This window comes from Berghia stephanieae, chromosome 1 (genome assembly GCF_034508935.2).
Source record: "Berghia stephanieae isolate SIO BIC M18660-M18661 chromosome 1, UCSD_Bste_1.3, whole genome shotgun sequence".
In the NCBI taxonomy this organism is placed as follows: domain Eukaryota; kingdom Metazoa; phylum Mollusca; class Gastropoda; order Nudibranchia; family Aeolidiidae; genus Berghia; species Berghia stephanieae.
Genome location: NC_088360.1, coordinates 74998602 through 75011101, shown reverse-complemented (window position 1 = coordinate 75011101; position 12500 = coordinate 74998602). Strand labels below are relative to the sequence as shown.

General features: G+C 36.4%; 1 protein-coding gene across 1 annotated transcript in view; it reads right to left on the bottom strand.

Moving 5' to 3' along the window:
- LOC144957032 (ras-related protein Rab-23-like) overlaps window positions 1–12500 on the bottom strand; it is a 29926-nt gene that overhangs the window by 13106 nt on the left and 4320 nt on the right. Inside the window, exon 2 of the mRNA XM_078887970.1 lies at window positions 861–946. Coding sequence (XP_078744096.1) covers window positions 861–946 — 86 coding nt within the window. The remainder of the gene's footprint in view (window positions 1–860; window positions 947–12500) is intronic.

Genomic DNA, 12500 nt, shown 5'->3' with positions numbered 1-12500 from the left:
AAGCATAGAAGCTGGTTTTCATTTTAAATTCACATCACGAACAGCCAGAATGTATATTGAAACATGTCAAGTGTTTAAAAACGGATTAATTCTATGAAATAACGTCTAGCTAAAAATCTGAGATAAACGTGATTAGTTTGTTAAGTGCTTTTACAGTGACCAGGCGACATTTTTCTTGTTTTGGCCAGAAAACGTTTAATGTCGTGCATATCATAAATAATAAACGGATAAAAATTACCCCCATCCAAAAAAGTTTTAAACATGACATTCGTTTCAGACATTTTGTAAATGTTACTGCTTGAAGCTCAAATAAATATACAATAGTAGTCAAATGGAATGGAAGCTTCAATTTAATTAACGAAGATAGATAATGTAGACGTTTCAGTTTTTCATTTGTCAACAAAAAACGAGATGAAAAACTAAACATTCGAAAGTACTCTCTTTGTCAAACAACGTTGCCTTTGACCAAAATATTGTACACGCCCATTATGGGTTGCATGAGTCGTCTTGGCACAATGTGCGTTGTCCCCAAGGAGTAATTAATATTCTTATGTGCATGGGAAACAACCGTGGTTAAGCACATTGAGGTATTGAAACGGAAGGCACAAAACTTATGCCTTTGGCTTATTTTTTAACATATTGCTCTTTCAGTTCCTTCTATCTTGTAAGCTCAATTGAAAAATATATTCCTCTTTAAGATTACTAAACGGATGGCATGGCTTAGGATAATGCGTTATATCTATTATTTTCTTCAGATAATAAATGTAATATGTACATAGCGAATTAAGCTCGGTACAACAATTTGCATGGATTTGAGCATTCTCTGTGTCAGATGAATATTATCTAATCTTTGGTCTTACCTCTGTAGTAAGCCTTGGTTATTGCATCAAATTCTTCTTGCCCAGCAGTGTCCCAGAGCATGAGTCTGACATCTTCACCATCCACTCTGAAATGAAGGAGGAAAAAGAGGATAATTAGATTTATATTATTTGTTTTTAATTTTGTGTCGGATCAATCACCCAAGAAGCTGACAAAGAAAAGATCTGGTCGAGCAACCCTTACCTACAGTGACAACATGCTAACAGAGAGTAGACGTTAAGCTCTCAGGGATAATATTCGAGCGCGCGCGCGCGTGTGTGTGTGTGGGTGTATGTGTGTGAGTATGTGTGTGTGTGTTATGCACGGAATTCTACATTTTTGACGATATTGAGACCAAGACTTCAAGAAAGTACCGAGGGTGACTAAGGCCAGTTAGGGGGACTGAGATCAGCCCCAAATGTGACCCCCCCCCCCCCCACACACACACACACGTTTATGAGTAATTTTCACAACTGTATTATCCAGACTATAAAAGTTCATGGTTACACTAGTTTTGTGTGTTGGTCCGATATACTTCCGGATGGCAATGTTGTGAACTTCTAAGCCAAGCGCATACTATATATACCAAACAATCATTTATATTGAAATATCGCTCAAATCACTCACATAAAATAAGAGTACAAAGTTTTCATTTCAACGATCCCCGATAGCCGGATCTCAAGGGAAGTATGCTTCGAAAGAAGCAAATCGGCGAGACTCATCATTAATAGGATTGCTCTGTTACAACAGTTTGTAAGATTCACACAAGAAATTCCACTGTCGGTTCGTTTTGGATGTTAAAGTGTCAAATTATCGATGTAGTTTTGTTTTGTTTTCTTTTATTGGTATTGGCTATTAGTTAATATTATTGTTATTGGTAGCCTCCCGTTAAAAAACCGATGTCCACTGTGAGGATAGTGTCACTTTTATTGAGTTCCTCCTCAATGGAACTTTAATATGAATAACATAGGGAATGCGTTTTTGCTCAGGTTTGCTTTGATCTCTCTCTCTCTCTCTCTCTCTCTCTCTCTCTCTCTCTCTCTCTCTCTCTCTCTCTGTGTGTATGTGTGTGTGTATGAGGGGGATGGGGGAGGTGGTGTCTGTGTTTGTTTTGACAGACAATAGGGACGGAAATGCTCCCTATCCTCCCCACTCCATTTATTTTTGCGTCTACTGCTCCTTCTTCTTCTCCTCCAACTAATACTCACCATTCTTCTTCTTCTTCTCCTCCTCCTTCTAATCCCCCTCGTCCTCCTCCTCCTCCTCCTCCTCCTCCTCGTCGTCCTCCTCCTCCTCCTCCTCCTCCTCCTCCTCCTCCTTCTTCTTCTTCTTCTTCTCCTCCTTCTACTCCCCCTCCTCCTCCTCCTCCTCCTCCTCCTCCTCCTCCTTCCTCTCCCCTTTCTTCTTCTTCTTCTTCTTCTTCTTCTTCTTCTTCTTCTTCTTCTTCCTCCTCCTCCTCCTCCTCCTTCTACTCCCCCTCGTCCTCCTCCTCCTCCTCCTCCTCCTCCTCCTCCTCCTTCTTCTTCTTCTTCTTCTTCTTCTTCTTCTTCTTCTTCTTCTTCTTCTTCTCCTCCTCCTCCTCCTTCTACTCCCCCTCGTCCTCCTCCTCCTCCTCCTCCTCTCCTCCTCCTCCTCCTCCTCTCCTCCTCCTCCTCCTCCTCCTCCTCCTTCTTCTTCTTCTTCTTCTTCTTCTTCTTCTATTATGTTATCATCATCATCATCATCATGGTTACTATCATCATTATCATTATCGTCATCGTCATATCATTCGATTGAGCAACCTATTTAACTCCATTTAACAGAATTGACGCTTTACAACTTATTTAGTTACCTATTTTCGATAATATAATATTGCAATAAAGTTATTTGGACCTTTAATATCAGTACTAATTACTTTCTTACAATGCAAAAACAATGATAATTCAGTATGATAATAATTACAATTATCTACTCCAATAAATTATAAGATTATCAAATAAATGAGAAGTTAAATTTCACTTTTAATCAAGAATTCTGAGCATCAATTGGGAATTGATTAGCTATGTTTTGTTATTGTAACAAATAATGAATTATCATAAATGTACCCACTTATGTATGTATCAATGGTATTCCCCTTTCGCTATCGACTCCTTCTTGCCATTGAAAGTTTTACCTTGTCTCTAAAGAAGAATACATTACAGTATGAAGTCTTCTTAACCCCTCAACTTGTCCCTGAAGAAGAATAAATTACAGTTTGAAGCCTGCTTAACCCCTCAACTTGTCCCTGAAGAAGAATAAATTACAGTATGAAGCGTCCTTAACCCCTCAACTATCCCTGAAGAAGAATAAATTATAGTATTAAGAATCCAGAACCCCTTTGCCCCCCCCCCCCCCTCCCCCTATCTTCCCCTCTCTGAGAAAAATCTAAAAAGAAAAGAGAAAAAAGCGGCGGGGGGGGGGGGGGGGGGGGGGGGGGGGGGGGATAAAAACTACATTAGCAAATAAAAACTAAAATATTAAACAAAACAAAATCGTTAAGCTGGGTCAAGTGAACAAACTTTTTCACACGGATTTTTACTTTCATTTCCTTCCATGAGATGTTTCATTAAAGTCAAGAATAAATTGAGCGATGGCAGAAGGGTGCATTAGCCGGGGACCTTATTCAAACACTCGACGTAGGACAGTCTTTCTTCTCCAATTTGGAAGGGGATCCCCGACGACGCTGTTGTGTAAATATTAAATATGAACTGCTGGATGGCTTATCCTGTTCCGTGATGTGATGGGGAGCAGGTGATACTCCACGTGTGCGTCTGTGCATACAGATTGTGAAGGGAACGAGTTGACCGATACAGAGTAATAAAAAAAAAACCCAACAAAACAAATAAAAATCAACTTTAAGTTGAGAATATGATGGCGTTAGAATTGTATTCCGGTTTCAGTAACTTAAAATGGCTGTTTCCTATCCTTTGGATATTATGCTCACTAATCATGACGTACTCTCCGCCAGATATAAATTTGACTCATTTATTACTTTGCTGCTGAGCAGACACTGTGACCAATAAAAGTTCGCGTGTTTCGCGGAATTAGACCTCATTCAGCCATCCAAGTTATTCAGAGGGTCTCTATTTTCAAAGAGATAGGAACAGCTGTTAATGGAACACGTTGAAACACAATAGAATATCTTGAACGATTCATGTGGCACTGTGCAATATTAGGCTAGATGTTGTTACTATGGCCAGTGCCAGCAAATCTAGTTATCCAACTGTAGCAGCAGTATCTCATATATTTACTTTTCTTGTCTATAATTTTCTATTTATTCCTTGAATCGATTACCATCTTGACCACCTGTTAGTAGGTGCTGATTACTATCTTGGTGGAAAGCGATAACACTGGCCTATAGTTTCGAAATCGGGCAGTACAATACGAGGTGTTCTATATTCTGTAATACGACCGAAAACAGAATCCTGTTCAACCTTCTTCTGTAGTTTCTCAGCAGCGACCAACGTTCTTGAGAGTTTTTGACAAGACGAGGGTCATATAAATCGATCGATATTTGAAAGGCGAGATTTCTGACCAAAATTTTAGATACGTGTTTTGTTGGGTTTTTTTTTCATCGTTGCTGTACAGAATAACATAATAACCAAACTAAAGATCAATGCGTGGTTGTGTATCATCGAAATGAAATGATAGAAAATCGCTAAAGGATTTCCCTTGTTACTTTCATTCAATCAACTGAGCAATCAAATAGTTTACTCGGACTTACTGGAACCCTAAATATTTTACAAATAATCCATTACGGCGTTAAAATTGATTTAACTCTTTTCCTACAAGGATTCTAATTTTAACTGTCAAAATGCTGCTTGACAATTGGGATCAAGACTATTTGACTTTAAACATACCTTAATTTATTTTGGTGACATGGTGCTGAATAGACGTAATAAAATAAACCAATTACAGAACAAGAAACAACTCTCTCAAAATAACTCTTCCCTCTACCTTCTAATCCACCAAGGAAAGCCCATTGAAATTCTTTTTCTTAAAACATTTGTACAGAATTGTGTTTTAAGGGGAAAGAGAAGACAAACTTCCGAGATGTTGTGAATGCAGATCTTCGAAAATTCAACGGAAATATTACCCCATTGCCTTTTAATCTACCAGAAGGCGACAATACTGTTGCACCGTTATGGGTATCTGAAATTTATCTGTTTCATATGTTAGGTCAATATACTAGAAATTATGACTTTATTCAAGGCCGGACTATAAGCCAAAATAAGATAAAAAGAATTAACAGACTCTGGGGGTCGAATATGCTGAAATCCCTATGACCACCAGTCAGGTCCAGATTTCCCAAAAGCCTGGGATTAGTGAAACTTGATAATGAGTTTACACAACTGTGCCAGAGTAACGGAGGACATTCCCGTGTTACTTCAATCTGGATGTCAACAACGTTCACAATTCGCCAACCCACTCTCCATCTCTCCCTTTACAACCAAGCTATTTCGCTATCTTCATAATCCAGAAATTATTTATTTTGAGTAGTCAAGGATAAGATCAATTTTAGCGCTAATTTTATTTCTTGGAAAAAAAGAGGGGGGGGGGGGGCATTCCATGACATAACATACCTAATATATTATGAACGGCTGAAGAAAAACTTAAGTCAAAAGAAAAATAAAAGAAGAAGAAAAAATATCCGATAAATAGAAAAACTTACTCACCCCCCCCCCCTTTTTTTTTTTTTTCCAAGTGATGCTATTCATCTTCAACACAGATTCTTCCTGATTGAAACTCTTTTACGAACCATCTTACCGTAGAAATTGTCAGAGCATGATCTCCCTATTACATAGATTAGATCTTATATATATAAAGGTCTTCACCCCAAAGGAACCAAAAACTTTACGATTATCTGATATCATATCTGGATTATCTACTATTCTCTTAAAATTGTGATATCCATTTTTCGAGAAAAATAAGTCCCTAGATAGAGAGTTAACAAATGGCTATTAATTCAAAAATCTTTCAATATACCTAAATAGTGTCTTCATAATTTTACTCAAATTTCTTAATATAGAGTCTAGTATTCTTTACATGTGAGCAATTTAACAAATGGGGTACAGAAAAATAAAATAAAATTATAGAGCGCCAGTTTCCATCGAGCGTATTCGACAGCGCTTTACAAGACAAAGTTGACATGATAATTTTAAGGAAATTAAATGTTACAATTTTAAGAAAACTAAACAATTATTGATGATCTATTAAGTTACGCTGATACCAATGGAATATGAAGAACGTGGCTTTCAACTATCAAGGAAAAGCTTATTTAAATTATTCTGTATTCAGTCTACACATGAAGCAGCTCAATAGAATAAGCACTTCTGTTAAAGACCGAGAGAGAATTCCAGATTGATGATGCCGCAAAGTTAGACCGTTGGGTTTAGATATTGTAGATTTTACAACCAAAAAAAAAAAAAGAAAGTTAATGGAACAGTTCTCCTTACTACTTAAGCATCTATCAATAATTTTATCTCGATGATTCTTGTCGCCTAACCATATATGCCTTTTTCATCGATGGCCAGGTGCATCTTAAGGACAATTTCAGAGTATTTGTAATCCAGGACTCCAGTACAAACTCATTAGATAAAGACATACCTTTCTCAGCCAACACTCATCCAAACGGACTTACCCTGTATGTTTGACAAGTTCAATATCATTAAACATCACTTTGTCAGCCTTGTTATTGTCGGTATTCAAACTTTCCTTAGTTGCACCAGGCCTCAACCTTCCAAAATTTAAATAAACTGCCAGCTATTACAGATCTCTACACTGGTTACCATTATCTTAATCTCAAGAGAAGCCACGCTCAACCCAAAAACAAACACAGGGGAAGATTAGATATTCGCTTGTCATCACGTCATTGGATTCCCAGTTACCGATTTTTAATACTCTCATTTCTACCTCTTTGTCACATCTCGCAAAAAGTACTGAACAAAAATGATTATAAAACCTCATTTAAAAAAGGAGCAAAACACTAGATAGGGATAAAAAAATTTCCTCAACCAATATCAAAAACAGTTAAAACGGTAATGCTTTAAGTAAAATCTAGATATACGGAAAATAAGTCGATACTTTTTCATGAATTATTAAGCCGGATTCTAAACAAAGATAAATTTGCTTGTTTTTTAAGGGTTTTACGGCGCTTGCAACACATTAAGGTCATATCAGCGCCAATAAAAAGGAAGAAAATTGGATAGTAAAAAGTTCTAGAATGACAATTAAAACACCCATGAAAAGGTAAGACAAAGAGGATTGGTTCAAATAGGAATCAGATGTAGATTCCAAAACACACAATTAAAGTACTTTGAGATCACATAAAAGTCTCATCCAGGTACAAGCACAGGTCACCACTAAGAGGAATACACTCAAATATTTACAAATCATATAACACGTAAACAAAACATAATACAGTGCATAACAGAGACAGAGATTTACAAGGAAAAAATATCATCTCCCAAAACTAACTTTACATTTGACTGTTTCCCTCTCAGCCAGGGTATCCGACCAGGGCCAGGACAAAGCCAAGTAATCTCATCCCAAGACAAAGACACAAAGCAAGTTGGAAAACAGATATAGGGGGATAGAAGAAACAGTAAGTACCTCCATGCCACTATGGGAGGTCAGGAACCCCACCCAGAAACAAAGATAAACATAAGGGTTATCGACATTTACATTGCATAAGAAGAGTATGTTCTCATACCCTATATTCTCATTTCAATGAGATAACCAATATCAAGTTAAATATACAATTTATTATACATTGCATGAGTTGAATGGCCGTACCCGACCTCGCAAGAGGTCTCAATTGATATAAGATGAAACTAAAAGTCTATATAAACAGTAACCAGAGACTTAACTTATACGAAACGCGTAACAACATATATAAGGTCGATTTACGTTTCAAAACAATTTTAACAGGGAAATGATGGATTCTTATGATGCCGTCTGGGTCAAAGGAATTAATCCGGATGACAATAGGATTCAATAGTCTGATGTCACGTCCGCCCCTGCAACGAGCAGCTTGGTTCTAAACAAAGAAAATCGGTATTTTTTAATCTTCATGCTGGTTAGAACTTTTTTCACATGTCATGTGATCAGAAGTCAAAACACGATCAGATTTATAAATGTTTTCCCCTCTGGATACACGTTTATGCTCGTCAGAGAAGTATTTCATAAGGGTGACCGCCCTTGTTCCGGTAGTTTAGAACGAGTTACTAAGTTACTAAGCGTCATTACGAGGGAAGCGACGTCACGACTGTTGAAACCTAGTCTGCTCAGATTAAGAGTTTTGGAAATAAATACGACGACCAAAGGGATCTGTTTAAAGGAAATACTCTCGAACGAAAACAAGACTGACCTCATAGAAACTATGACATCAACCTACAAAGAACTGGAAGATGTGTTAGGTATGCAGAATTGCCAGTTGCTATAAAATCAATTTCAATCGTGGGTTTTATATTCTGCCTGGTATAACTAAAATGGAGAAAACCGATTACTAAAATATTATAATGCGCTTCCTTCTTTTCCCCTCGATAAATAACTTTGAAAAGGATGAAATGTTCATGTATTATAATTAAAGACCTGAGTAAAATTGGTGTGTATATATATACAATATAGATACTAAGATGCAGACCCCAATGTATAAATAGGTCAATCAATATGGGATTATTTGAAATGATTGCTGAAATGTCAATGTCTTGCAGTGAGATTACGAGGACATTCTGCTTATTGACATATCTATTTTGACAGCACAGATCATTTAAATAAATCACTTATAATAATATGGATTCCAGCAATCCTAATAAGGATTCGAACTGATAGTGTACACAATATACATAATGTATCATATCTTTTGGAGTAAAAAAGCAGTTCTCAGTCGGATTTCGTTTCAATACCGTAGTTCTTGTGTGAAATCTCCTCAAGACCCTTGATGTTTATAAATATTAATAAAAATACGGTATCACAATCATAGTTTACGTAAAATGGTTCCGAGATCCGAGATGTTCCCTTCTATTGACGGTCATTGATTGGAACGTTCTTGAATATAAAAATAAATACATCAAATAAATAAATAAATAAATAAATAAATAAATAAATCAAATAAGAAAAACAACCAAAATATAAATGACATGTTAGTTTGTTGCAAATAAATTTAGTTTTTGAGAATCAATATGAAATCAAGGAATGTTGCAGTCTTATACATCTTCATTTCCAAGGTAAAGTCAAAATTGATACGTCACTATTGTGTACTTTAGGACATCTTGTTTTATCTACATTCTATATCAAGAAATGCTCGCAAAATATTATCTTCAGTAAATCGGGCCATTGCTGACAATTTATCAAAACTTCAATTACAGAGCAAAAGGCATTTATAATCATGCCATAATACAAACAAATGGTCGATTAAAATATCATTAGCTTACCCTTATCCAACATACCACCGAGAAAAAAAATGCCAATTAAAGAACCGAAAATGACAACTGAAAAAAAGGGGGGGGGGGATCATTTCTATTGTTGGTCTCCTCATGCTCGAAGACAGCAAGTTATTATTGCTCAGCCAAGCAACACTATTTTTATCTGTTAATTATCTATTATTACAACACTTTGAAAAGTTGGCCTCAGTAATCAGGCACCCATTCATAATAAATCACTTTCATCATTGTGTTGTTCAGCTCAGTGTTCAATCACCGTAAACCGTCACGGAATAATTAAAGTGGCTCATACCGTGGGATCCTTCAACTTTTCGGATAGGGAAACCCTAGAGAATTCAAAACAAAACAAAGCAATAATATTTTTAAAAGACGGAAAAAAGAAGAAAAAACAACAATAAATAAATAAAAAAAATAAAGACAATAAAAAACAATTTGAAATAAAAGAGGAAACGCTTACTTTATTTTGTTTTGTACACTTCATGAACTTTAGAAACAAAGACTTTGTCATATGTAATGTAGGGTTACTAGTCTAGAAAATGACTTGCTAGTCTTTAGCCCAAGCGAAGCAAGTGTCTAAAAAAATCGGAGTTCATGAACTCTTTCTAGTCTCGGACTAGCTAGTCACTTGCCTAGAAGTGGGCGTTGCAACGAAGGTGACTAATTCGGCCATTTGAGCGGGTAACATCACCTCTCTACTAAACGAAGGCAGGAAAGATACACAAGCCGTCATACTTATAACGCAAAAGATTTCCAAAGAGAAAGTTAGCAATATATGTGATAATGACTGTCGACTGTTAAAAACTACAATGATGTCCATCGTCGACTGTCAATTCTATATTTAGGCCAATGGCCTAACATCACCTCTCTACTACACGAAGGCAGGAAAGATACAAACGCCTTCATACATATAACGCAAAAGATTTCCAAAGAGAAAATTAGCAATATACGTGATAATGACTGTCGACTGTTATAGACTACAATGATGTCCATCGTCGACTATCAATTCTATATTTAGGCCAATGGCAGTTTCATTGAGACAACACCGAGATTGAAACTCAGAAGAAATTGAACCAAAAAAAAAAAAAAAAAAAAAAAACAACAACAAATAATTACACAAAAGAGAAAGTGTGTTCTGATTAATCACATTATTTCAGTCAATTGCAATATCAACAGAATAACTTTGTCTCTACTATACTTTATAATCATTTGAGGGGGGTGGGGTGTTCTTTGACGCAAACCCTTTGATTTCGGAGTCTATCCTTCACTCTCAACTCCGAGTCAATAGATTCAGTTTGTTTTGTTTGTTTGTTTTAAGCTTTTACTCACAAAAAGGTGTACTTTCAAAAATCTGCACTTATCTTATAGTTTTTTAAAGCCATTGCCAATGGCAACGGGACACTTTTTGCCTCTGTCATTCGTAACCGACGTATTTTCTTTCCGAATTGAAGCGCACTCAATCTAAAAATAGCTGCTATAATGTTGACGTTATGACGTTTCCTAGTAACTAGTCTCAGACTAAAGCATAAAGTCTTGCATCGGCAAATGACTAAAACTTGGCCAACCTTAGTCCGAAGGTGCCGTGATTTTAGTCCCGGACCTGCTTAGTCAGCTCACATGAAATCCGATTTTTTCAAGTCATTGACAAAAGTCAGAGATAGTCAGAGACTAAGCGCTAGTCCGCGTTCATGAAAACGGCCCCAGTTCTTTTCTAGCTAGTAAAAGACTTCCTAGTCTTAAACCTGTTTGAAATAATTGACTAAAAAAAGCATTTTCTAGGGTTTTAGATTGGAATTAGCATGAGCTAAATCAGTCTTTAAGTAACAATCAGTCTTCATACTTTTGCAACGCAAAAGGTCTAATCAGCACCACTTTATTCGCTTTCGATTTTGTTTTTGCTTAGTTTCCGTTTTTATTTGAACTTTCACCTTACTTATCTGCCATAGTCACATGATAAATCAAGCATGTGATCAACAGAATGAATTTCCAGAATTTACTTGTTATGGTCAATGGTTTCCACACACACACACACACACACACACAGACACACACATACACATACACGCGCGCGCTAACACGACAGTCAAAATAATAATTTAAACAATAACAAAAAAACCCCCCAAAAACGCACTTATTTCAGAATCAGAAAAGTTATCACTCGCAATTACACGACTACCGTTCGGAGCCGGATCTTTCAAATTTTCCACATATTAAAAAAGGAAGAAAAAAAATTTAGTAAACTTTCAACGATCTGTAAATTACAAACAGTTTTAAAAATCCATAACGTCAACATGACACTTTATGTCTGTATCATTCTTTCTCCTCGCATTTTTTTTTCCGAAGCGAAGATCTAAATCTCCAAACAATATTATGGTTGCCATATTGTTGACGATGAAAGTATTTTAGTAACGAGCCTCTGACTGAATGGTTAAGCCATAGGTTTTGGGAAGACTAAGATTTATGGCCAAAGGTTAAATTTAATTTTAGGCCAGTCTATATTACAATAACTGAATTTCGTAGTACTTTACTATGTCCGCTGCATAAAAATGTGCCAATGTCTAATTTAGGAGTTGGAACCTTTGTTTTTAAACTCAAACTTAGTTATTATTGTGATAATTGACTGAGCCAATATGAGAAAGAATATTGAGACAACATGTCGCCCATGCATTTCATTCAAAACTTTGAGTGCTTAGTCCAGCAATGTCAACTGATCACAATGTCATGTTGGGATTATAAAACCAATCTAGCAGCGATCATATCAAATAGTAATGACGGTGCACATTATATACCCTCCATGTACTGGCCCTCTCTTCGACAAAGGTGAGAGTGACGACACCTGATAAGGGTTTCAGCATACCCTTAAAGTACTTCTAATCCCTCTTCACCTTGATACTTATGCCTTATATTGCAACCCCCATTGCCACATTGACAAGTATCATATACTACAGAAATTCCTTTGGAGAGAGCTTTTCCAACTTGATAAAATAAAAGATTGTTGTCACAGCAACCAATTCCACAGAAAACGTCTGACATATATATTTTTTTTACTCTTTTCAATGTGAAAACAGTATGTTTTATCCCTTTCTCTTCTTTTCGATTTCTGATAAATAAACAAATTAGAAATGAAGAAAAGTTTATTTGATCTAAACGGGATGACCTGCCGGACGAGAATCCAGTGTGTAA